At 49.5% G+C, this 22,436-nt stretch overlaps 2 protein-coding genes across 8 annotated transcripts; both read left to right on the forward strand.

Annotated features, from left to right (window-relative positions):
• The first annotated feature begins 2,102 nt into the window (after nucleotides 1–2,102).
• Nucleotides 2,103–6,544, forward strand: LOC125428769 (actin cytoskeleton-regulatory complex protein pan1-like). Of its 2 annotated transcripts, none has more exons than XM_048489397.1 (5): nucleotides 2,103–2,261; nucleotides 2,480–3,108; nucleotides 3,268–3,330; nucleotides 4,318–4,404; nucleotides 5,125–6,544. In XM_048489397.1, exons 2-5 carry the CDS (start codon nucleotides 2,604–2,606, stop codon nucleotides 5,817–5,819), a joined length of 1,350 nt encoding a protein of 449 aa, XP_048345354.1. In that variant the 5' UTR covers nucleotides 2,103–2,261; nucleotides 2,480–2,603; the 3' UTR covers nucleotides 5,820–6,544. The 2 variants fall into 2 exon arrangements, with proteins under 2 accessions (XP_048345354.1, XP_048345355.1); XM_048489398.1 differs by having other exon boundaries at nucleotides 2,131–2,261; nucleotides 2,537–3,108.
• Nucleotides 6,545–8,718: 2,174 nt separating this feature from the next.
• On the forward strand, nucleotides 8,719–20,275 carry LOC125428700. 6 transcript variants are annotated; one of them, XM_048489244.1, is made up of 9 exons: nucleotides 8,719–8,821; nucleotides 9,181–11,035; nucleotides 11,674–11,781; nucleotides 13,018–13,125; nucleotides 15,274–15,735; nucleotides 16,193–16,255; nucleotides 16,903–16,989; nucleotides 19,073–19,159; nucleotides 19,327–20,275. In XM_048489244.1, the coding sequence occupies exons 2-9, from the start codon at nucleotides 10,858–10,860 to the stop codon at nucleotides 19,956–19,958; spliced, it is 1,725 nt and encodes a 574-aa protein (XP_048345201.1). In that variant the 5' UTR covers nucleotides 8,719–8,821; nucleotides 9,181–10,857; the 3' UTR covers nucleotides 19,959–20,275. The 6 variants fall into 6 exon arrangements, with proteins under 6 accessions (XP_048345201.1, XP_048345203.1, XP_048345202.1 ...); XM_048489246.1 differs by having other exon boundaries at nucleotides 8,730–8,821; nucleotides 10,876–11,035; XM_048489245.1 differs by lacking the exon at nucleotides 8,719–8,821 and having other exon boundaries at nucleotides 8,833–9,349; nucleotides 10,876–11,035.
• Nucleotides 20,276–22,436: the final 2,161 nt, after the last annotated feature.

The following is a 22,436-nucleotide window of genomic DNA, read 5'->3' on the forward strand; positions in this document are numbered from 1 at the left end:
CTGTCCCCTCAAGAACAGTCTCTCCCCTACATTATAAGGAGTTCTAAAAAGACCCCTCTTCTCACCTCACAGGTACAGGCAGTAACCCTGCCCCTAAGAGTATCTTTCCGTGGGACAAGACTGAGTTACAAGCTGCCTGTCTGCTTTATATAATATTTTGCCTAGTTTTGAATTAGGTGTATCCTGCACGGTTCTTTATGCTGCCCTGTTATTCGAAACAAGTGTTTTTAAATGTTCTTCAACGCCTTCTGGGAATGTGGCGCCAGGTTTGAACTCCATCTGTCCAAAGACCCCGAATTCCCAAAAGAATCCCAAACTGCTTTGGGTGCACTCATGATAAGCTGTGTCCAAACAACAAGGAGTAGTTTGTATAACAAATGCATAATACTAGCATGATACATCCCTACTGAGAACAACAGACAGTGCATGCTATACACAAAATTATAGCTCACAATCCCTATCCCTTTACTAAAACATTTCATTATAGTATACAAAATATGAAAAACTTCCAGTCTTTCGGAGGCAGTTGGAGATGGTTTAGGAGTGCATTTAGGTTAACTTTACTAACAGTCCTGAATTGGGATTTTCAGCTTTGGTTTTATGTTGTTGATCTTTTTATTTTATTTTATTGTTTTAATTATATTGTAAACCGCCTTGAGCTCTGTAAGGAAGAAAAATGGTTAATAAATATTTTAAATAAATAAATAAATAAATAAACGAATAGTCCTATCACCCATGTAAAGTGGGGGCTCTGCTAATTCCGAATACCTCAGTTTGCATTTCTCAAGAGCGTCTTTCCCATATGGCTTCCCTGCACCTGCCAATTTGCCTTTCCTTACAGTAGGGCAGCTTCACCATTCCACCCTATAGGTTTTTCCCTTTGCCAGAGGGCTTTTTTTTCTGGGAGGAAAGGGGAGGAAGGGAGGGAGGAACAAAAATTTTGGGCTGGGCTGCCCCCCCCCCCCTGGAAAAAATGGCTCCTTTTTGGATGAGCAGTTTATGGTGTTATACCCTGGTGGAGTCCTGTCCTTCCCCAAGTTTTGCCCTCTCCAGGCTTCAACCCCAAATCACCAGGGATTTCACAGCCTGGAAGTTGGCGAGCCTAACGGATGACCCTTCATGAACTTGGCCAGCAGAAGCTCAGGATAGCCAATCTTACAGTTCCACGTCGCCTATTGTGTAGTCAGTTTATGGCAGCTAACAACTAGGAGATGTGATGGCCCCTTGCTGATATCTCTTTAGAGACAGACTCGTGAAGGCGGCAAGATCCATGAGTGGCTATTAGTTAGGACATCTCAGTAGAACCTCCATGTTCAAAGCAGTCTACCACTTGGGCATTGTGTGCTGGGGCAACTCTGCAAGATGAAGAGTTTGGATTTTTATCCCCCCTTTCTCTCCTGTAGGAGACTCAAAGGGGCTTACAATCTCCTTGCCCTTCCCCCCTCACAACAAACACCCTGTGAGGTAGGTGGGGCTGAGAGCGCTCCGAGAAGCTGTGACTAGCCCAAGGTCACCCAGCTGGCGTGTGTGGGAGTGCACGGGCTAATCTGAATTCCCCAGATAAACCTCCACAGCTCAGGCGGCAGAGCTGGGAATCAAACCCGGTTCCTCCAGATTAGATTCACCAGCTCTTAACCTCCCACGCCACTGCTGCTCCAGATGGCTGTTGTCTCCATCCTGTGCGGTGGGCTTCCTGGATGTGGCCACAACAGGATGCTGGAGGAGATGAGAGTTGCATTTGACCCAATGGGGCTCCAATGATCCTGCTGAAAGCCACCCGGGGCTTGTATGCCCCCATCCTCATTTCAAAAAGAAAATTATGTGCCTCACCCCCCCCCCCAAACCCCCGCCCTTCATCTGAATCTTTAATTTTGCTCCTGAATTCCTAAGAGTGGATATAAAGGCCAGTCACCGCAAATTCCTGGAAGCAGAAGAGAGATAAGAAAAGAGAGTCAGGAAGGATCCTAAAACGAACAGATACTTTTTTGTTTCATGGGTGCCTTTTCTCCCGGCGGCGGGGAACTACAATTCCCAACAGCCCTTGCAAGAGAAAGAGCGAGGGGCTGGATTGAACCAAAAAGCACATGGCTGAGGGGGACGTGTCCTGGTGACTCCTGGAGGAGGCAGGGAAGTGTAGACACGTGGTTTGAAACCGCCGCCCCCCTCCCATTTTTCCCCGGGAAGGACGTTTGAGCTACTGTCGCCTGGAGTCTTTTCCGAGGTTGGAGGAAGAGTTTCGCTTCTGCTCGATTGCAGGGAAGGTGAGGTGGGGATTTCTTATGGAGATGCTGAGCACCAAGGGGGTGGGCAGAGAAGAAGTGGGGATGGACTTGGGGGGCTCCTTGGAGAGAGCGAGAGGGGCTTCCAGGAAGTGATCCCGCCACGCGGATGAGAGATCCCCCAAGCACCAGGGGCGGGGGGAGATCCTGGTACCCGGGATGCTTTTTTGGATTTATTTTTCACTCTTCCGGCTATCCAGGATAAGTCCTGCAAAAAGTGGCCACCAGTGGAAGAGTCTGAAGGCTTAATATTGCAGAAAAGAAGCGACCAGAAGTTGCCCCCAAGACTACTGCTGCTGTGTGGTAGTGATTGTGTAGCGGGCGATGGCTGGTGTGAGTGGCGACGTTGTTTCTGGTGCATCAGGAGGGACCTCTACAAAGGGACCAGGGAGAGGTGTTGGATGGAGGGAGGCCGAAACCAGGGACCTGATCAGGATTTGGGGGGAGCCGACGGTCCAGCGGGCCCTGAAAAAAAGCCACAAGAACATGGAGGTGTTCGAGAAGGTGGCTGCGGACATGAGGAGCTGCGGCCACGACAGGACGGCCATCGAGTGCCGCACCAAGACGAAGTCACTGAAGCGAGATTTCAAGCGCGTGGTGCAGCACAACAGGGTCTCTAGCAACAGGAAGAAGACCATGCCCTTCTATGAGGAGCTGGACGTGATTATCAGGCACGGCCCCCCATCGTGCGAAACACGGAGCATGGCCTACACCAGGACGACGACAGGGTACTTCCTCCAACCTCCACCCCCCTGCGAGTCGCCGAGTCTCTTCCCAACAATCAACGAAACGGACATTCGCGCTGCTCCACCAAGTCCTGTGGACTCGGGTGAGTCAGACGGAGAGTTAGAGGGTTCCTCCACATGACTCCCTGAAGGAGTCCCGCCATAGTCTGCATGGTGAGAGACTGGCTGCAGAATGCGGATTGTGTGTGATTATTTTAGTGAAATACTGACTCTGTGATTTTTTTTCTCCCAATGCAATGCAGGGGCTGCCAACGACCTACTGCCTGACTCAGAATCAACGCGGATTGATGAGGCCATGCTGCTGGGTGAGCGGGTTTTCCCCATTCCTTTGCATTGTGCTTGTAACTAGCCGGGGGCATCCATGGTTTGCTTGGTTGCTGGGGAGTGCGGGTTCCTCTGTGGCTGGTGGGGGCGTCTGACGTGTGATCCTGCGGTGTCTGGGTTTGAATCCCCTTTCCTCCACATGAGCAGTGAATTCTAATCTGGTGAGACAGGTTTGTTTCCCCACACCTCCACAGGAAGTCTTCTGGGTGACCTTGAGCCTCTCGGAGTTCTCTCAGAACTCTCTCAACCCCACCTAGAAGACGAAGAGTTTCGATTTATATTCCCTCCTTTCTCACCTGCAGGAGACTCAAAGGGGCTTATAATCACCTTGCCCTTCCCCACTCACAACAAACACCCTGTGAGGTGGTGGGGCTGAGAGAGCTCCAAGAAGCTGTGACTAGCCCAAGGTCACCCAGCCTATGTGTGTGGGAGTGTACAGGCTAATCTGAATTCCCCAGATAAGCCTCCACAGCTCAGGCGGCAGAGCTGGGAATCAAACCCGGTTCCTCCAGATTAGATACATGAGCTCTTTTCCTACGCCACTGCTGCTCACCTACCCAATAAGGTGTCTGTTGTAGAAAGAGGAAGGGAAGGAGTTTGTAAGCGGGGTATAAATCCAAACTTTTCTTCTTCAGGAACCACATTTGCCAGTTTGGGGGTGGGTTCTCAGCCTAGCTGGGTGACTTTGGACTAATCACAGTTCTTTGGAGCTCTCTCAGCCCCTCCACTTCACAGGGTGTTTGTTGTGAGGGGGGAAGGGAAAGGAGTTTCTAAGCCTCTTTGAGTCTCCTACAGGAGAGAGAGGAGGGATATAAATCCAACTCCTCCTCCTCCTCATCTCTTGTTCTTCTTCATTAAGCATGATTTGATTGGAAGTAGGATTTGGCCTCTCAGTCCACACCTGTCACTCAGTCCACACCTGACAAGTCAATATTACTGAAAACGGATTGGTGCCTGTCCTTTCACAGCTCAGCCAGTTGGAGAGGAGTGTCAACCTGCGGGGCCCTCACAAGCAGAGGCACATGGTGACTCATCCAATGAAAGAACCTCTAGCGGTGAGTCATGTGTGAGTCTCCCCACCCCACGTTGCCCACCTTCTGCATGTTTCATGGTGCCACTTCTGCCCAGAGCAGGGCTCGCGCATTCTCTAGGACCAGCGGCTAAGCCACCAGGGGCCTGGGGGATGCGCCACGCACCGGGCACACGGCTTTGGGTCACGTGGGGGACGGAAAATTCCCCGCTCCCCCTTCCTCCCTCGTGGCACCCCCCCCCACACACTTACTTTAGCAAACCGAGCAGGCTGAAGAACTCTTCTGGTGAAACTACATTTCGCAGGGACTCCTGGGAAATGTAGTTCCCACACAGGCAGGGCCATTCTCCAATCTGCTCAGTTTGCTAAAGTAAGTTTGGAGGGGTGTCACGGTGGGGGGCGGGCGTGATTCCCCCCGGTGCACCCCCCCCCCTTACTTTAGCAAACTGAGCAGACTGGAGAACAGGCCTGCCTGTTCCCTTCCACGCTGCAAACGACCTGGTGGGAACTACATTTCCTGGGAGGCCCTGGGAAATGTAGTTCCCACCAGAACAGGCAGGCCTGTTCTCTAGCCTGTTCGGTTTGCTAAAGTAAAGGGGGGGGGGGCCGCCATGGTAGGGGGGGGCATGAAAAAGCCAGAATGTGCACCAGGCGCACTTTGGCCCATCTACGCCTCTGTCTAGGACTAGTTCTGCGAGAATATGGTCTGGACTCGACCTTTGGTTTCTCTCTGCTCATATTGCAGGCCAAACTAGATCGGTGCCAGCCGTGGAGACGAGCCCAGAGCGCAAGGCGTTGTTGGAGAGGAGGAGGCAGCGGAGAGTCGGTGTTCTTTCGGATCTCGGACACCAGCTCCTAGAACAAGGCGCTGTGGATATGGAAGAGGCCAGGCTGGGCAGGCAGGAGAGGCGGGAGGCCATGAACAGACACTTTGAATTGATGCTCGGCATTCGGGAAGCTCTTGATAGGGGTTCCGCCGCAGTCGAGGCTCTGAGTAGGATACTTACTTCAAAGTTGATGAGTCAAGACCCGGTGCACCAGCCGCCGCCCCAAGAGAAGCGCCCTGCGCCATCCTGTGCATTGCCGGGTGGTGATGCGCGGCCAACCCTGGCCAAGGACACACCCCAACTCCCAACTCCATCAGGGAATTTTTCCGATCCCCTCAACCCCGTCCCAGAAATGCAGCCAACCGTTTTGCAGGGTGCACCGTTGCTCAGATCCCAGTTGGCAGCACACGACTCAAACCCTGGCTCGCATGGTGTGCGTTCAAGTTCTACAATCCCAGGAGCTGGTGAGGGTGCTCTGCTCCCCCCTGGCACCCAGAGCACCCCGCAGGCTGAACAGCAGGAAGGGTTTGGGACAAACCAGCCCAAGACAGGGGCAGCAGAATCAGGAGCGCTCAGACAAGACGGCGTCGGGCAAGCGGGCAAAGAAAGTTAAGCGTGTCCTGGACATGTGGGTGGGGTGTTCCAGACTGGTGACCACCGTTGCCCTGGTTTCCCACCACGTTGGGAGCTGTCTGGTGTGCCATTGTCTACTTGACTGTTCTGTTTTCCAGGTTTTCACAAGTTTTGTCAATCTTACAGTTTAGCTATAGGGGCTTGTAGCTTTTTGGTGGTTAACACAATCCTCCCACGGTTTGCACCTGTTTTTCTGTGGTTCAAGAAAATTTGGAGAGTAGAATTTGGTGTCAAAATTGTGGTGGCGTAGGAGCCTACATCTCACAGCCAATGAAGCCACAGCTTTGGCTAAGGGGGCCCCCTCCAACTCCTGCCCCCCGTGTCCTCCAGACCTCTGCTGTGGCTGCCCCGTGTGACATGCTGCCAAGTATTTCCAAATTGTTCATTCCACAGTGAACAAACAGGTGTTTCTTTGGCCTCTTACTGGCTGTAAGGAAATACTGGGCTGTAAGGGCCAAGACATGCTTGTGGTTTGGGAAAAACCTGGAGATGTGGGTGTGAAACTTGGGGAGGGCGTGGTTGGGGGCGGGGGAAAGAAACTTCGAAAGGGTGTTATGCCAAACATTCCACCTCCCAGGATGAACTGGTGAACTTACCTCTGTTGCCTGGACATCAGTAGGGATAATGGGAGTTTATGTTGTAAGCCTCTTTGAGCTGTGTAAGGAAGAAAAATGGTTAAATAAATAAAGGAATAGTTGTATCATCCACGTAAAGTGGGGCTCTACTAATTCCGAATACCTCAGTTTGCTTATTTCAAGAGCTTCTTTCCCATATGGCTTCGCTGCACCTGCCAATTTGCTTTTCCTTACAGTAGGGCATCCTTCATGCCACCCTATAGCAGTGATGGCGAACCTTTTTGAGACCGAGTGCCCAAATTGCAATCCAAAACCCACTTATTTATCGCAAAGTGCCAACACGGCAATTTAATCTAAAATACTTGAGGTTTTAGTTTAGGAAAAAACGGTTGGCTCTGAGGCGTGCGTTACTCGGGAGTAAGCTTGGTGGTAGTCGGTGGCTTTGCTTTGAAACAACCATGCAACTCTTCCAATGGGTGAATCATGACCCTAGGAGGGTTTACTCAGAAACAAGCCCCATTGCCAGCAACCAAGCTTACTCCCAGGTAAAGGATCGCACTTTAGTTCTTCGTATGAAAATCAGTGCTTAACAGGCTTACCTACACTGCTTCCCCAAAACTAGGTCTTAGGTTTAATGCTAATAATAATAATAATTTAATGCTAATAATCGAGCCCAGTCACCCATGCTAGGTGTGTGTGTGTGTGTGGGGATTCTGCGTGTGCCCACAGAGAGGGCTCTGAGTGCCACCTCTGGCACCCGTGCCATAGGTTCGCCACCACTGCCCTATAGGCTTTGCCCTTTGCCAGAGGGCTTTTTTGGGGGGGGGGAGAAGGAAGGGAGGGAGGAACAAAACTTTGGGCAGGGCTGTCTACAGTCAGGTTGGCCTGGATGTCTGCTGGAATTATAACTGACCTCCATCTGATCAAGAGAGAGAAAATGGCTCCTTTTGGATGTGCAGTTTATGGGTTTATACCCTGGTGGAGTCCTTCCCCAAGCTTTGGCCTCTCCAGACTTCAACCCCAAATCACCAGGAACGTGGCACTCTGGAGATAGCAAGCCTAACGGGCGACTCTTCATGAACTTGGTTGGCAGCAGGCTCAGGATAGCCGGAAAGAAATGCTACAATTCCGTGACACCTGTGTAGGCAATTTATGGCAGCTAACGACTACTAGGACAGTGATGGCGAACCTTTTCGAGACCGAGTGCCCAAACTGCAACCTAAAACCCACTTATTTATCGCAAAGTGCCAACATGGCAATTTAACCTGAATACTGAGGTTTTAGTATAGAAAAAATGGTTGGCTCCAACGTGCACATTACTCGAGAGTAAGCTTGGTGGTAGTCGGTGACTTTTAAGCAATTGTGCAACACTTCGAACAGATGAATCACGACCCTAGGAGGGTTTACTCAGAAGCAAACCTCATTGCCAGCAACCGAGCTTACTCCCAGGATCATGCTTTCGTTCTTCTCATGAAAATCAGTAGGGTTTAACAGCGCTTAACAAGGTTACCTACACTGCTTCCCCAAAACTAGGTTTAATGCTAATAATCTCCCTGAAATAATTACACTATTATCACATGACGAACTCTGTGCATGCGTGCCCACAGAGAGGGCTCTGAGTGCCACCTCTGGCACCTGTGCCATAGGTTCGCCACCACTGTACTAGGAGATGTGATGGCCCCTTGCTGATAGCTCTTTAAGAAGGGGATGAGACACTCGTGAAGGTGGCAAGATCCTTGAGTGGCTATTAGTTAGGATGTCTGAGTAAAACCTCCATGTTCAGAGGCAGTCTACCACTTGGCCATTGCATACTGGGGCAACTGTGCAAAATGGCTGTTTGTCTCCATTCTATGTGGTGGGCTTTCTAGATGTGACCGCAAGATGCTGGAGGAGACAAGCTTGGCGTTTGACCTAGTGGGGTTCCGCTAACTCTGCTGAAAGGCACCCGGGGCTTATACCCCAACCCTCATTTCAGAAAGAGAATTATGTGTCTTCCCCTTCAAAAAAACCCCTTTATCTAAGTCTCTAATTATGTTCCTGAGTTCCTAAGAATGGATATAAAGGCCAGCCACCACAAAGTCCTGGAAGCAAAAGAGTGGTGAGGAAGGATCCTAAAAGGAACTTTTGGTTTAATTGCTGCTTTTTCTCTTGGTTGCGAGGAGCTCCAACTCCGAAAAGCCCTTGCAAGAAAGGGGGGCGGGGGGCGGGATCGATGCAAAAAAACACACATGGCTGAGGGGGGCGTGTCTTGGTGACTCCAGGAGAAGGCAGAGAAAGGGGGACACGTGATTTGACTCCGCCCCTCATCTTTGCCGGCGGGGGATGTGTGTGACGTTTGAGCCACTCTCGCCTGGAGCCTTTTCCGAGGTTGGAGGAAGAGTTTCGCTTTTGCTCGGTTGCAAGAAAGGTGCGGTGGGGATTTCTTCTGGAGATGCTGGGCGCGAAGGGGGTGGCGGAGAAGAGGTGGGCATGGACTTGGGGGGCTCCTTGCAGGGAGCAGCAGGAGAGAGTGAGAGATCCCGGCACAGGGATGAGAGATCCCCGAAACACCTGGCGCGGGAAGGGGGGATCCTGGCACGCGGGGTGTTTTCGTGATGTATTTTTCACTCTCCCGGCTGTCCAGGATAAGCAGATTAGTCAGAAGGCTTAATATTGCAGAAAAGAAGCGACCAGAAGTTGCCCCCGAGTCTCTTCAGTTGGGGTGAAATTTACCAGTACTAAATATTCCCTTTTTTGCCTCTTTCGGTTCCTGATAATTGCCGGCAGCCTCTTCCTCCGCCTCCTCCCCATCTTTGCTTCGCATCTGGCACGGTCTCCAGTTCAGGTTGCCAATCTCTAGGTGGTACCTGGAGATCTTCTGGTACTACAACTGGACCCAACTGAGGCCGTGGCCCTCCCCTCAGCCAGGATTTTTTTACTGGGAGATTGGGGGCAAGTGAGTATATCTGGGGGGACCATCCATTACTATTTACACAGTAGACCCATTTTCTACTTGAGACACAAGGTGGATTACATAGGATAAAGTAATGTAATCAAATAGCACAAGAGATCTCTTAAGTAATGCAACAGGACTGGGGGTACAAGAATTCCAAAAGTGCAGAAGCCAGGATCACAAAAAATAAATAAATAAAAACTCCTTCAGGAAGGCTAGAGACTGGAATCCTCTTCCTTGAGCTTTTTAATTTTCAACAGCCAAAAATAAAACCCCATCCCAGTTCCCCTGCATTGCTAAGGGAAAACTTTACTCTCCCTATTTTCAAATGAGCATAATTTGCTCAGTTTAGGTAACCAAAGCATTTTCTACTCTCTTTTGAAACTTATATCCTTCACATTTTCAGCAACCCCCAAATGTTTCTGTTCCTAAAAATCAAAGAGAGGTCTCTAGCGATTGTCAAGGGCTGGAAACTTTTGCTTCTCTTTTCTCAAAAGAATAGAACTTGTTGAGTTTAGAAATCAAAGCAATATCTTGAAATATGTTAGTAGTCATCCTTTTGATATTTACATTCTTAACATTTTCAGCAAACCCTACTTTGGCTGGCGTATGGCCCAAAGGGACAAACTCAGTTAAAAGGTTCAATAAAATAGCATTGGGATCTTTAGAAATTTTAAAATTAGTCATGTGATGGATTTCACTAATAACAATATCCTCCAAGTTTTGAACATGGCTATTGCTTATTTATTCATCTTGTCTCTTCCTTTTTGTAACCTTTTCAGGCCTTTTGGTTTTCCTCAATGAAATTCTCCCATCATAAACAGCCAGTGGATTTAACAATGTTGGAGATAAGTCCAGAGTCACCCAATGAGATTCCATGGCAGTGTGTGTATTTGAATCCGGATCTCCCAAATCCTAGGCCAGCACATTCATTGCATCACTAGGGCCCTTTCCGCACATGCAGAATAATGCACTATCAATCCACTTTCAATGCACTTTGCAGCTGTGCGGAATAGCAAAATCCACTTGCAAACAATTGGGAAAGTAGATTGAAAGTGCATTATTCTGCATGTGTGGAAGGGCCCAGGTTGTCTTTCAGTCATGCATACGCACTCTGTTTTTGTGAGGCCACATAACTTCATGCAGGTTAAAAAAACTAGAGCAGAAATGAGCAGATGTGAAGCTGTAATGGGAAGGGGGAGCTCCTGTGCTTGATACATTATGCAGGTGCTTTTCTTTGTGTTTATTCTGGAACTGTTAAACCGTATTATTGTGGGCACAGTATCAGTCAGTCTATGGCAGCTTGCAATGAATTCCAGGCAGGGTTTAAAGAAATTGGACCCAAAAGAAGCCTGGTTAGGCACGTTTTCTAAATACGGCTTGGAATTGTTTTCAAAGGTGTCACCACTCTGATTTTCCTAGATTACTTGTGACTTGTGAAAAAACATGTTGAACTTTTCTTGCCATTCATTTGATGTATTCTCTACCCCCATTGACTCGCCAATTGGATTATGCTTCCTTGTGTGAAGAGAAAGATGAACAGTGGAAATCCTCCTTCAGGGCCCCCCAGGTCCTTTGTGGAGGTGGCCGTTTTCTTCACGAAGGAGGAATGGGCTCTGCTGGATCCGGCCCAAAGAGTCCTGTACTGGGAAGTCACGCATGAGAATTACGAGACAGCAGTTTCTCTGGGTAAGGATCTTGGCCCTTTTATCCTGTGGATGGGAGAGGAGGGAGCATCTATTGCATGCAGTCTTTTTTAATGGGACATCATATCAGTCAGGTTTTGAGGGTTGAGAGTTACTGGTTGGAAATTGTGAGTGGCGGTGGGGGGAGAGGGAGAGGTTAATTTATGAGGAATGGAAATTATCAAGTCCTCTGGAGGTATCAAACTTTTGCTGATTGGGGAGTCGAGCATAGTGGATGCCGAATAACTCCTTCCCAGAATAAGCCACATTGAGTAGAGGAGACTTACTTACCGGTAGTAGCGTTTGCCAGGTGTATCGAATAACCAAGTTGCAGCAGGGATCTGTGTTGATATGCTGGAAACTTTTTGGGCAGAAGGTTTTCCTTCGGCATGCACTGTTGAAGATCTACCTCTCCCAACTCCTGCTTGATGGGTAATATTGACCTCAGAGCTTTTGATGAATAAGCTACGGGCCTGGTATTTTTTTTCCTGAAAATGTTTGCATTATCTCTGCATCAATCTGAAAATAAAGTTATTATAAGCTGATTGAGCACTTCACAGTCTCCCCAAAGTCTAGATGTATTCTTAGCAGCGGGAATATTCTTGGAAAGTCCCTTCATGTCATCTTTGGTTCCCTTTGAAGGACTTTGGGTTCCTGAACCATTCGTTGATTCTCAGTACCATCCAACAGAAAAGTGGTTGCTCCAGAGCGATGAAGAATCGGACAAATGTGCTGTTGTCCCCTTTTCAGGTAAGGGGCAGCAATGTCTGCAAAATAGGGTCTTTAAGTTTATTTCGCAGGATTTGTTTTCTGTGGGCACCCCATGTATTAGCATACAAAATGATCCAGAACAGTTAGATGCTGTAAAAAGAAAACTTCTGTCTGGCTCAAAGAACAGCGTTAAAACTAAACCTTTAATAATTAAAAAGTCTATATCAAAATACCAACAATAAAGAAAATTACACAATACAAACAACAAGGGGATCCCAAAATGTACGCTTGGAACTCAAAGTCTCTGTATAAGTGATATCCCTTTAGGGAAAATCCAAAAATAGCATGAGTAGGAAGGCTTCCAATTTTCAGACGTAACACTGGATTCCGCTTCAGGCGATAAGTCACATACAAACATCAGTTATTCCAAATAACTCTCAGTTATTGACCTGGTTGAGTTCAACACTTTCGACCTGGTCTTCCTCAGCCACAACAACCATATACAGGGCAATTCCGCACACGAGTAAAATAGGTTCGACCCTGTTCCCTGAGAAGGGTACTAACCTAGGTCGAAGCCATTGTTGTTCCCCACTGCAACCAGCTTGATCCCAGCTCGGAGGGCGGAATCATCCTGTGCTTCTTCGCCGCTCCGTTCCGATTGGCTACTGTTCTACGGCCATGTTCTGTCTATCACCACACACGTTATAAAAAAAAACTGCCACAGGAATGGAGGGACGAAGGTGGCGTTTTTTGATTGGCCAGCTGTACGCATGCCCGAAACACTCAGCTGCGATTGGCTGAATGGGGGACTCCTGGCACCAGAGATTCCGCACTTTACTGGAATTGAGCTGAGTTCGAGCGTGGTTCCCTGAAAAAGTAGTAGTTCCCAACTGGAGTCGGAAATTTGACCATTACACGGGGCGAAGCTGGTACAAAACCACGTCGATCCCTGTGGTTGTGCGGAGCACTTAGGTCGAACGCAGCTCGAACTTAGGTCGATAACCCAAGTGCGGAATCGACCACAGAGAGTGATAAGGCATTTAGCCCACCATCATACATTAATCAAATAAGAAGCCACATGAATCCAGGCATAGTAGATAAAGATCCAAGCAAAGTGGATGAAGCATGCATGCAAAAGGGGTATTTTAAGTTTATTTTGTAGGATTTTTTTCCTGTGGGCATCCCACATATTCCCATCCTACCTAATTGGGGACACCATCCATGCAGACGGTGGAAGGGAAAGTCCCTTCATGTTATCTTTGATTCCCTTTGAAGGACTTTGGGTTCCTGAACCATTCGTTGGTTCTCAGCACCATCTAACAGGAAAGTGGCTCCTCCAGAGCGATGAAGAATCGGACAGGTGTGCCATTGTCCCCTTGTCAGGTAAGGAGCAGACAGCAAAGTATGCAAAAGGGGTATTTTGCAGGATTTTTTTTTCTGTGGGCACCCCACATATTATCATCTTGCCTAATTCGGGACACCATCCATGCAGTTCTGCTCCTACTGCAGCTGTTCTCGTGGGTGAAGCCTCCCAGATCAGTACCCAACTGAGGGCCAAACTAGATTTGATTGAGAATGTACAGCAGCTCCAATAAACAGCTGCCACTCACCTGGTTCCTTCCTCCCCCCCACCTGATGTTCAGCCGTACAGCAGGGCATGCCTCGACTGAATAGGGAAGGAGCTACTCTAGGGAGCACTGAGAGCAGAGGTGGGATCCAGCATGTTCTCACCAGTTCCCGAGAGTGGGTTACTAATTATTTGTGTGTGCCGAGAGGGGGTTACTAATTGGGTCCGCTTTTCTGCCTCCACGCCCTCGCCTCCCCGAGAGGCCTACTGCCTTTGAACGTGAAGGTTCCATATAGCAATTGCGACTAATAATGTAACTCCCTGAACTGGGTTAATCCCTTTCAGGTACTGCAATTCATTGATTCTCAGCCTTTCGTACCTTTTATCTCACCAGTCTCTGTCAAAGAACCTGTGTGTTTCACCATTGCTGTGTTCAGATTTGTGAGTTGGGGCATTTTCTATAATGTGATGATGATTTAGAAATGACCTGGTGCAAAAAATTTTGGGGGGGTCATGGTGGGGTGGCTGCCCATGGGGGGGGGCATCCAACTCAGGTTTTGCCCAGGGCTCAGGTTTGCCCAGGTACGCCTCTGCCCCCTTTGCTGAGGGGAGGCTGGTGAGGGAACCTGTTACTAAAATTTTTGGATCCCACCACTGACTGGGAGTCCATCCAACAAGTAGTGTAACAGTGAAATTGGCTACGTAGGGAGGTGGTGAACTCCCCCTCACTAGCAGTTTTTAAGCAGGGCAGGCAGGACAAACAGTTGTCTGGAAAGCTCCAGGCTGTTCCTGAACTGAACAGGGATGGCTTAGATGGCCTGTATTGTCCCTTCCAACTCCATGATTTCTCAAGCCCTTCTTACCCCATTCTCCATGTTTCTCAGTGGATACCATCTTGTTATCACAGAAGCAAAGTGGGCCAGATCCATGATGTAGATTTGGTAGTGCTCCTTGATTTTAGGGGATGCCTCTGAAAACAATCCAGAGACTTCAGCTAGTCCTACATTCGGCAGGCTGGCTACTGTCAGGGTGAGGATACAGGGATAATATCGCCCTTGTGCTGAAAGATCTGAACTGAGTGCCTATTCTGGGAACAATTAAAAATGCAAATTCTTACTTATAAGGCCCTCAAAGGTTTTGGGGCAGGTTACTTGAACAAAGCTCCTCCCCACCCATCCTGTCCATCCCTCCAGCTAAGATCATCCTCACAAGCCCTGCCTTTCCCTGTGAAGGAGTTTGTAAGCTGTTTTGACAGTCCTTCCAGTCCTTCAGGCAATTGTAGAAAGTTTGGCATCACAATAAGATGGTGAGACCAATACATTTGCATATTTTTATTTTTATTTGTTTATTTATATATTGGATTTTAAACTGCCCACCCCCGAATAACTATTAACCAGGATAGGAAGAACCAATTACAGAGGAGCACCAGACGGACTGTTTTCTTCTATTGAGATTGTGGCAACCATTAAAATAGGCTAGCTGACGATAAATAACCTTCCTTAAAGAAGTCACTGTTCCCAAACAAAAGCCGTTTCCACACTGTCAAAATATCCTGGGTTGAGCAAGAAAAATATCCCTGTGTAGCAGAATATTCCACACGGTTACTGGTGCTAAAGAGGGCCTGCCCCGGTTTTGCCCCGCAATATTTCCTTTCCTCCGGGATTTTAAAAAATCACCACATTCGCGATTATTTTCAAATATCCCTGGGTGACCCCACTGCTGTGCAAACACCACAGGAGCAGAAACAGTTTGTTTTTCCCGCCTTGCTGCTCTGGTTTGACCAATCATGCTCTGCATTTTTTTGTGGGAGTGGCCACAAGCTGGGATGGCTTTGGGCGGGAAACAACCAATTTGAATCCAGTGGTGTTAGGCAGCAGTCGGCAGAGACTGTTGTTGCTGTTGTGGTAGTTTTTGTGTAGCGGCGATGGCTGGTGTGAGTGGCGACGCTGTTTCTGGTGTCTCAGGAGGGAGCTCTGCAAAGGGGCCAGGCAGAGGTGTGGCGTGGAAGGAGGCCGAAACCAGGGACCTGATTGGGCTCTGGGGAAAGCCGACGGTCCAGCAAACCCTGAAAAAAACCATCAGGAACTTGGAAGTGTTTGCAAAGGTGGCTGCAGACATGAGGAGTCGTGGTCACAACAGGACTGCCGTCGAGTGCCGCAACAGGACGAAGACACTGAGGCGGGATTTCAAACGCGTGGTGCAGCACAACAGGGTCCCTGGCAACAAGAAGAAGACCATGCCCTTCTATGAGGAGCTGGACGTGATTATCAGGCACGCCCCCCCATCATGCGAAACACAGAGTGTGGCGTGCACGAGGACGACGGGGTACTTCCTCCAGCCTCCCCACCCCTGTGAGTTTCAGAGCCTCTTCCCAGCAATCAGCGGAATGGACATTCGCGCTTCTCCACCAAGTCCCATGAACTTGGGTGAGTAGATTCTCAGGCAGAGTGTTAGAGGGTTCCTCCACATGACTCCCTGAAGGAGTCCCGCCATAGTTTGCATGGTGAGAGACGGGCTGCGGAACACCACAAGCTCAGTAGAATGGGGAAACTGGTATTGTCCTGTCGTGGGCGTGGTTGAGAGGCTGGTTCTCCCGCTGTGGGCTTCAACAGGCAGGGGCCATGAGGGGTGTCAGATGTGGGAGCACAGGTCATGGGGACACAACAGTTCTTGATATGCAGTGTGGGACCAACCCCACAGTCCCACCTTTGGGCAGAAGGGGGCGGGCAGGCAGGCCAGCATGTGCCGGCCGTGGGACAGGGACGGGTGACTTGCCCCGTTTTCAGACCTCAGAAAGAGGGGCAGCCATGAGCGTGTATCCTCCTCACACTACCCTGTTAGCAAAATACTGACTCTGTGTGATTTTTTTCCAATTCAATGCAGGGGCTCCCAACGACCTACTGCTTGACTCAGAGTCAGCGCGGATTGATGAGGCAATTCTGCTGGGTGAGCGGGTTTTCCCCATTCCTTTGCATCCATGGTCTACTTGGTCGCTGGGGAGTGTGGGTTCCTCTGCGGCTGGTGGGGGCGTCTAACGTGTGATCCTGCAGTGTCTGGGTTTGAATCCCCTTTCCTCCACATGAGCTCTAATCTGGCGAGACAGGTTTGTTTCCCCACACCTCCACAGGAAGTCTTCTGGGTGACCTTGGGCCTCTCAGAGTTCTCTCAGAACTCTCTCAACCCCGCCTACCCAATAAGGTGTCTGTTGTAGAGAGAGGAAGGGAAGGAGTTTGTAAGCTGGGTATAAATCGAAACTTTTCTTCTTCAGTGAATGACGTTTGCCAGTTTGGGGGTGGGTTCTCAGCCTAGCTGGGTGACTTTGGACTAGTCACAATTCTTTGGCGCTCTCTCAGCCCCTCCTCTTCACAGGGTGTTTGTTGTGAGGGGGGAAGGGAAAGGAGTTTGTAAGCCTCTTTGAGTCTCCTACAGGAGAGAGAGGGGGATATAAATCCAACTCCTCCTCCTCATCTCTTCTTCTTCTTCATGAAGCATGATTTGATTGGAAATAGGATTTGGCCTCTCAGTCCACACCTGTCACTCTCGACTGACAAGTCAATATCACTGAAAACGGATTGGTGCCTGTCCTTTCACAGCTCAGCCAGTTGGAGAGGAGTGTCAACCTGCGGGGACCTCCCAAGCAGAGGCGCCTGGTGACTCATCCAATGAAAGAACCTCCAGCGGTGAGTCATGTGTGAGGCGCGTGAGTCTCCCCACCCCACGTTGCCCACCTTCTGCATGTTTCACGGTGCGACTTCTGCCCAGAGCAGGGCTCGCGCATTGTCTAGGCCCAGCGGCGAAGCCACCAGGGGCCTGGGGGGTGCGCCACGCACCGGGTGCACAGCTTTGTGTCACGTGGGGGACGGAAAATTCCCCCTTCCCCCCTCAGGGCACCCCCCCCTCCCCACACACACACTTACTTTAGCAAACCAAGCAGGCTGAAGAACAGGCCTGCCTGTTCTGGTGAAACTACATTTCCCAGGGTCTCCTGGGAAATGTAGTTCCCACACAGGCAGGCCCGTTCTCCTACCCTGTTGTGGAGAGTGGTAGGGAAGGAGTTTGTAAGCTGTTTTGCCAGTCCTTCCAGTTATAGAAAAGTGGGGTATAGATCCAAACTTTTCTTCTTCAGTGAACCTCATTTGCCAGTTTGGGGGTGGGTTCTCAGCCCAAGTTATTGCAAACTAACAGTGCAATTACTCTTGAGGGCCCCCCCCCCCAAGGATGATGGGGATGGAGGAAGGGAGGGGCTTCAATGGGGTTTTATGCTGTACAGTCCACCCTCCAAAGCAGCCATTTTCTCCAGCGGAACGGATGTCTGTTGCCTGGAGATCTGTTGTACTAGCAGGAGATCTCAAGCCATCACCTGGAGATTGGCAACTGTATTTGTGGTCTCCCAGCCAATCACTAACCAGGGCTGACCTTTCTTAGGTTGTGAGATCAGACAAGACTGCAGTAGCTGGGCCAAGTAGGTCAGAGCAGGCCAAGTGTAGACATCTCTAAAGAAAAGCTGTCGTTTTGCAAATATCTCCTAGCAGAGCGACAAGCAGAGGCGTTCCTCCCTCTGGGCATAGTGGGCAGCTGCCCAGGGCGCCACCTTGTGGTGGGTGACAAAATGGCAGGTTCGTTTGTGGGGGATTTTGTATTTTCAGTGTTTTTTCCGTTTTTGGCCTGCAGGGGGCACAGATTTTAGGCTAGCAGCACCAAAATTTCAGGGATTTTTTGGGAGACTCTCCTGATGATATGACCCGGGTTTGTTGAGGTTTGGTTTAGGGAGGTTTGGTTTAGGGAGTCCAAAGTTATGGACTCCCATTGGGAGTGGCCCCATCCCCCATTGTTTCCAATGGGAGCTAATAGGAGATGGGGGCTACACCTTTGAGGGTCTATAACTTTGGACCCCCTGAATCAAACTTCACCAAACCGGGTGGTATCATCATCAGGGTCTCACGAAGATACTCTGAAATTTTGGTGCTGCTATCTTAATTGTTACCAATGGGGGGGGCATCAAACTCAGGTTTTGCCCAGGGCTCCAGTTTGCTTATGTACGCCTCTGGCGACAAGTATTTTGGGGGCCCAGACTTGGGGCGCCATTAAGAAGAGAAACACAACTGACTCATGGGGCCAAATCCACTGGGACGTCCTTCTGTGTAAGCTTCATGGAAAGGAATTTAGAATAGTGTGAGAGCAGCTGCAGCAGAGTTGGAGATTTTCTTCCTTGGTGCTCAAATAACTACATCCAGCCTCATCTTGTGCTCTCCAAACATCCCTGTTGGGAGATCGTCCTGTCTCATCAACCAGAATCCCTCTGTAGGCCTGAATTCCTCCCCTGATGACTGTGGAAGCAACAGTATTAGATGTATCTTGCAGCGTTGCGTAGTGGTTATGCACTCTAATCTGGAGAACCGGGTTTGATTCTCCAATGTGCCACTTGAGCTGTGGAGGCTTATCTGGTTAAGTGAACTAGCTTGTGCACTCCAACACAAGCCGGCTGGGTGACCTTTGGCTAGTCGCAGTTCTTTGGAACTCTCAGCCCCACCCACCTCACAGGGTGTTTGTTGTGAGGGGGGAAGGGAAAGGAGTTTGTAAGCCTCTTTGAGTCTCCTACAGGAGAGAGAGGGGGGATATAAATCCAACTCCTCCTCCTCCTCTCTTCTTCTTCATTAAGCATGATTTGATTGGAAGTAGGATTTGGCCTCTCAGTCCACACCTGTCACTCTCAACTGACAAGTCAATATTACTGAAAATGGATTGGTGCCTGTCCTTTCACAGCTCAGCCAGTAGGAGAAGAATATCAACCTGCGGGGACCTCACAAGCACAGGCGCATGGTGACTCATCAAATGAAAGAACCTCTAGCGGTGAGTCATGTGTGAGGCGTGTGAGTCTTCACACCCAGTGTTCCCCAACTTCTGCATGTTGCACGGTGCTACTTCTGCCCAGAGCAGGGCCTGCGCATTGTCTAGGACTGGATCTGCGAGAATATGGTCTGGGCTCAACCTTTGGTTTCTCTCTGCTCATATTGCAGGCCAAACTAGATCAATGCCAGCCATGGAGACGAGCCCAGAGCGCAAGGCGTTGTTGGAGAAGAGGAGGCAGCGGCGAGTTGGTGTTCTCTCGGACCTCGGCCACCAGCTCCTAGAACAAGGCGCTGCGGATGCGGAAGAGGCCAGGCAGGAGAGGCGGGAGAGGCGTTGGGCCATGGACAGACACTTTGAATTGATGCTCGGCATTCGTGGAGCTCTTGATAGGGGTTTTGCTGCAGTTGAGGCTCTGACTAGCATACTTACTTCAAAGTTGACGAGTCAGGACCCGGTGCCCCAAGACAAGCGCCCTGCGCCATCCTGTGCATTGCCGGGTGGTGATGCGTGGCCAACCCTGGCCGAGGACACACCCCAACTCCCAACTCCATCGGGGAATTTTTCCGATCCCCTCCACCCCGTCCCAGAAAGTCAGCCAACCGTTTTGCTGGGTGCATCGTTGCTCAGATCCCAGTTGGCAGCACACGACTCAAACCCTGGCTCGCATGGTGTGCGTTCAAGTTCTACCATCCCAGGAGCTGGTGAGGGTGCTCTGCTCCCCCCTGGCACCCAGAGCACCCCGCAGGCTGGACAGCAGGAAGAGTTTGGGACAAACCAGCCCAAGACAGGGGCAGCGTAATCAGGAGCGCTCAGACAAGACGGCGTCGGGCAAGCGGGCAACGAAAGTTAAGTGTGTCCTGGACATGTAGGTGGGGTGGGGTGTTCCAGACTGGTGACCACCATTGTCCTGGTTTCCCACCACATTGGGACCTGTCTGGTGTGCCGTTGTCTACTTGACTGTTCTGTTTTCCAGGTTTTCACAAGTTTTGTCAATCTTACAGTTTAGCTATAGGGGCTTGTAGTTTTTTGGCGGTTAACACAAGCCTCCTGCGGTTTGCACATGTTTTTCTGTGGTTCAGAAAAGAGTTTCCTATGGTTAATAAAAACTTTTGTATCATAAAAACAATTTCTCATGTTTTTTAAGAAAAGTTTCTGTCTTATAAGCTGCTTCTACTACTACTATACAACTGTTAGTATGTATGCATGGTGGGCAATGTCTCAGCATATGCAGCAATTAAATCTTCAGGGGGCTACAGTGGTTACAAGGTCAACAATGTACCGTTTGAGTTCTTTAAGAAACCGTGTGCCCTCCAGAACCAGTTTCCAGATTTCATTAGTTTCTTGTTTTGTCCATTAGTCCTAAAAAGTTGCCCTTTCTCACCTTCACTCAACTGAATTCTTCAGGCACCCTTTTGTAAAACAGGGGCTCTGCCAAAGGTAGCTCACCCTCATATGAACATGTTGAATTGTGTGATCACATGACCTGCATGGGTCAAGGTCCTGCAGGAAACTGTAGAACAAACAAAATGACCCCCCACCCCCGACACACACTCATGTCAGTTTTGAAAGGCAGCCCCAAATAAAGTGCATCCATGAGTGGCTATTAATTAGGACGTCTGAGTAGAACCTCCATGTTCAGAGGCAGTCTATCACTTGGCCATTGAGTACTGGGGCAGCTCTGCGAGATGGCTGTCGTCTCCATCCTCTGTGGTGGGATCCATCATCCTAGATGTGGCTGGACTGGACACAAGAAGATACTGGAGGAGACAAGCGTTGCGTTTGACCCAGGGGGGCTCCAGTGATCCTGCTGAAAGGAGGTCGGGGTTTGCCCACCTTCATTTCAAAAAGAAAAATATGTACCTCCCCCCCCAGGCAAAAAAACCATCCTTTATCTGAATCTTTAATTGAGCTCCTGAAGTCCTCAGAATGGATACAAATACCAAATTCCTGGAAACAGAAGAGAGGTAAGAAAGGAGGATCAGGAATGACCCTAAAAGGAACGGATGCTTTTGGTTTCATTGCTGCCCTGTCTCCTGGTTGCGGGGGACTACAATTCCCAAAAGCCCTTGCAAGAAAGAGGGAGGGGGCAGGATACCTGGCAGGGAGGGGCGTGTCTTAGTGTTTGGGTGGCTCCTGGAGTGGGCAGGGGAAAGGGGGACACGTGATTTGAATCCGCCCCTCGTTTTTCCCGGGCGGGACGTTTGAGTCTCTCTCGCCTGGAGCCTTTTCCGAGGTTGGAGGAAGAGTTTCGCTTTCGCTCAATTGCAGGAAAGGTGCGGTGGGGATTTCTGAAGGAGATGCTGGGCACCAAGGGGGTGGCGGAGAAGAGGTGGGGATGGACTTGGGGGGCTCCTTGGAGGGAGCAGGAGAGGGAGGGAGAGAGATCCTTCCAGGGAGAGATCCCGGCACAGGGATGAGAGATCCCCCAAGCACCGGGGGCGGAGAGGGGGGATCCTGGCACAAGGGTTGTTTTCCTGATTTATTTTTCACTCTCTCGGCTGTCCAGGATAAATCCTCCAACAAGCAGATTAGTCAGAAGGCTTAATATTGCAGAAAAGAAGCGACCAGAAGTTGCCCCCCAGCCTCTTCAGTTGGGGTGAAATTTACCTGTACTAAATATTCCCTTTTTTTTTTTGCCTCTTTCGGTTCCTGATAATTGCCGGCAGCCTCTTCCTCCGCCTCCCCTTCCTCCCCCCTCCATCTTTGCTTTCATCTGGCTCAGTCTCCAGTTAGGGTTGCCAATCTCTAGGTGGTACCTGGAGATCTTCTGGGGCTACAGCTGAATCCCACTGAGGCTGGCCCTTAGCCATGATTTTTTTTACTGGGGGTTTGGGGGCAAGTGAGTATATGGGGGGGGGCAAGCCATCACTATTTACAAAATAGACCCATTTTCTACTTGAGACTCAAGGTGGATTACATGGGATAACATAATGTAATCAAATAGCACAAGAGATCTCTTAAGCAATACAGCAGGACTGGGGTTACAAAAATTCAAAAAGTTTAGAAAACAGAATCACAAAAAATAAAAACTCATTCAGGAAGGCTAGATTGGAATCCACTTCTTTGAGCTTTTCACTTTTCAACAACCAAAAATAAATGTTGCCCTAGCGAACGAGGCCATCCCATCCCTAGTTTCCCTGCATTCCTACGGGAAAACCTTAGTCTCCCTATTTTCAAATGAGCATACTTTGCTCAGTTTAGGTAACCAAAGCATTTTCTACTCTCTTTTAAAACTAATATCCTTCACATTTTCAGCAACCCCCAAATGTTTCTGTTC

This window comes from Sphaerodactylus townsendi, linkage group LG03 (assembly GCF_021028975.2).
Source record: "Sphaerodactylus townsendi isolate TG3544 linkage group LG03, MPM_Stown_v2.3, whole genome shotgun sequence".
Taxonomy (NCBI): Eukaryota; Metazoa; Chordata; class Lepidosauria; order Squamata; family Sphaerodactylidae; genus Sphaerodactylus; species Sphaerodactylus townsendi.

Excerpts from the sequence above, each read along its gene's own strand:
- LOC125428769 (XM_048489397.1), top strand. The coding sequence starts at position 2,604 with ATGGCTGGTGTGAGTGGCGACGTTGTTTCTGGTGCATCAGGAGGGACC. Across the intron at positions 3,109-3,267 it reads ACCAAGTCCTGTGGACTCGG|GGGCTGCCAACGACCTACTG; the intron begins GTGAGTCAGACG and ends AATGCAATGCAG. Across the intron at positions 4,405-5,124 it reads CAATGAAAGAACCTCTAGCG|GCCAAACTAGATCGGTGCCA; the intron begins GTGAGTCATGTG and ends CTCATATTGCAG.
- LOC125428700 (XM_048489244.1), top strand. The coding sequence starts at position 10,858 with ATGCTTCCTTGTGTGAAGAGAAAGATGAACAGTGGAAATCCTCCTTCA. Across the intron at positions 11,782-13,017 it reads TGCTGTTGTCCCCTTTTCAG|GACTTTGGGTTCCTGAACCA; the intron begins GTAAGGGGCAGC and ends TTCCCTTTGAAG. Across the intron at positions 19,160-19,326 it reads AAATGAAAGAACCTCTAGCG|GCCAAACTAGATCAATGCCA; the intron begins GTGAGTCATGTG and ends CTCATATTGCAG.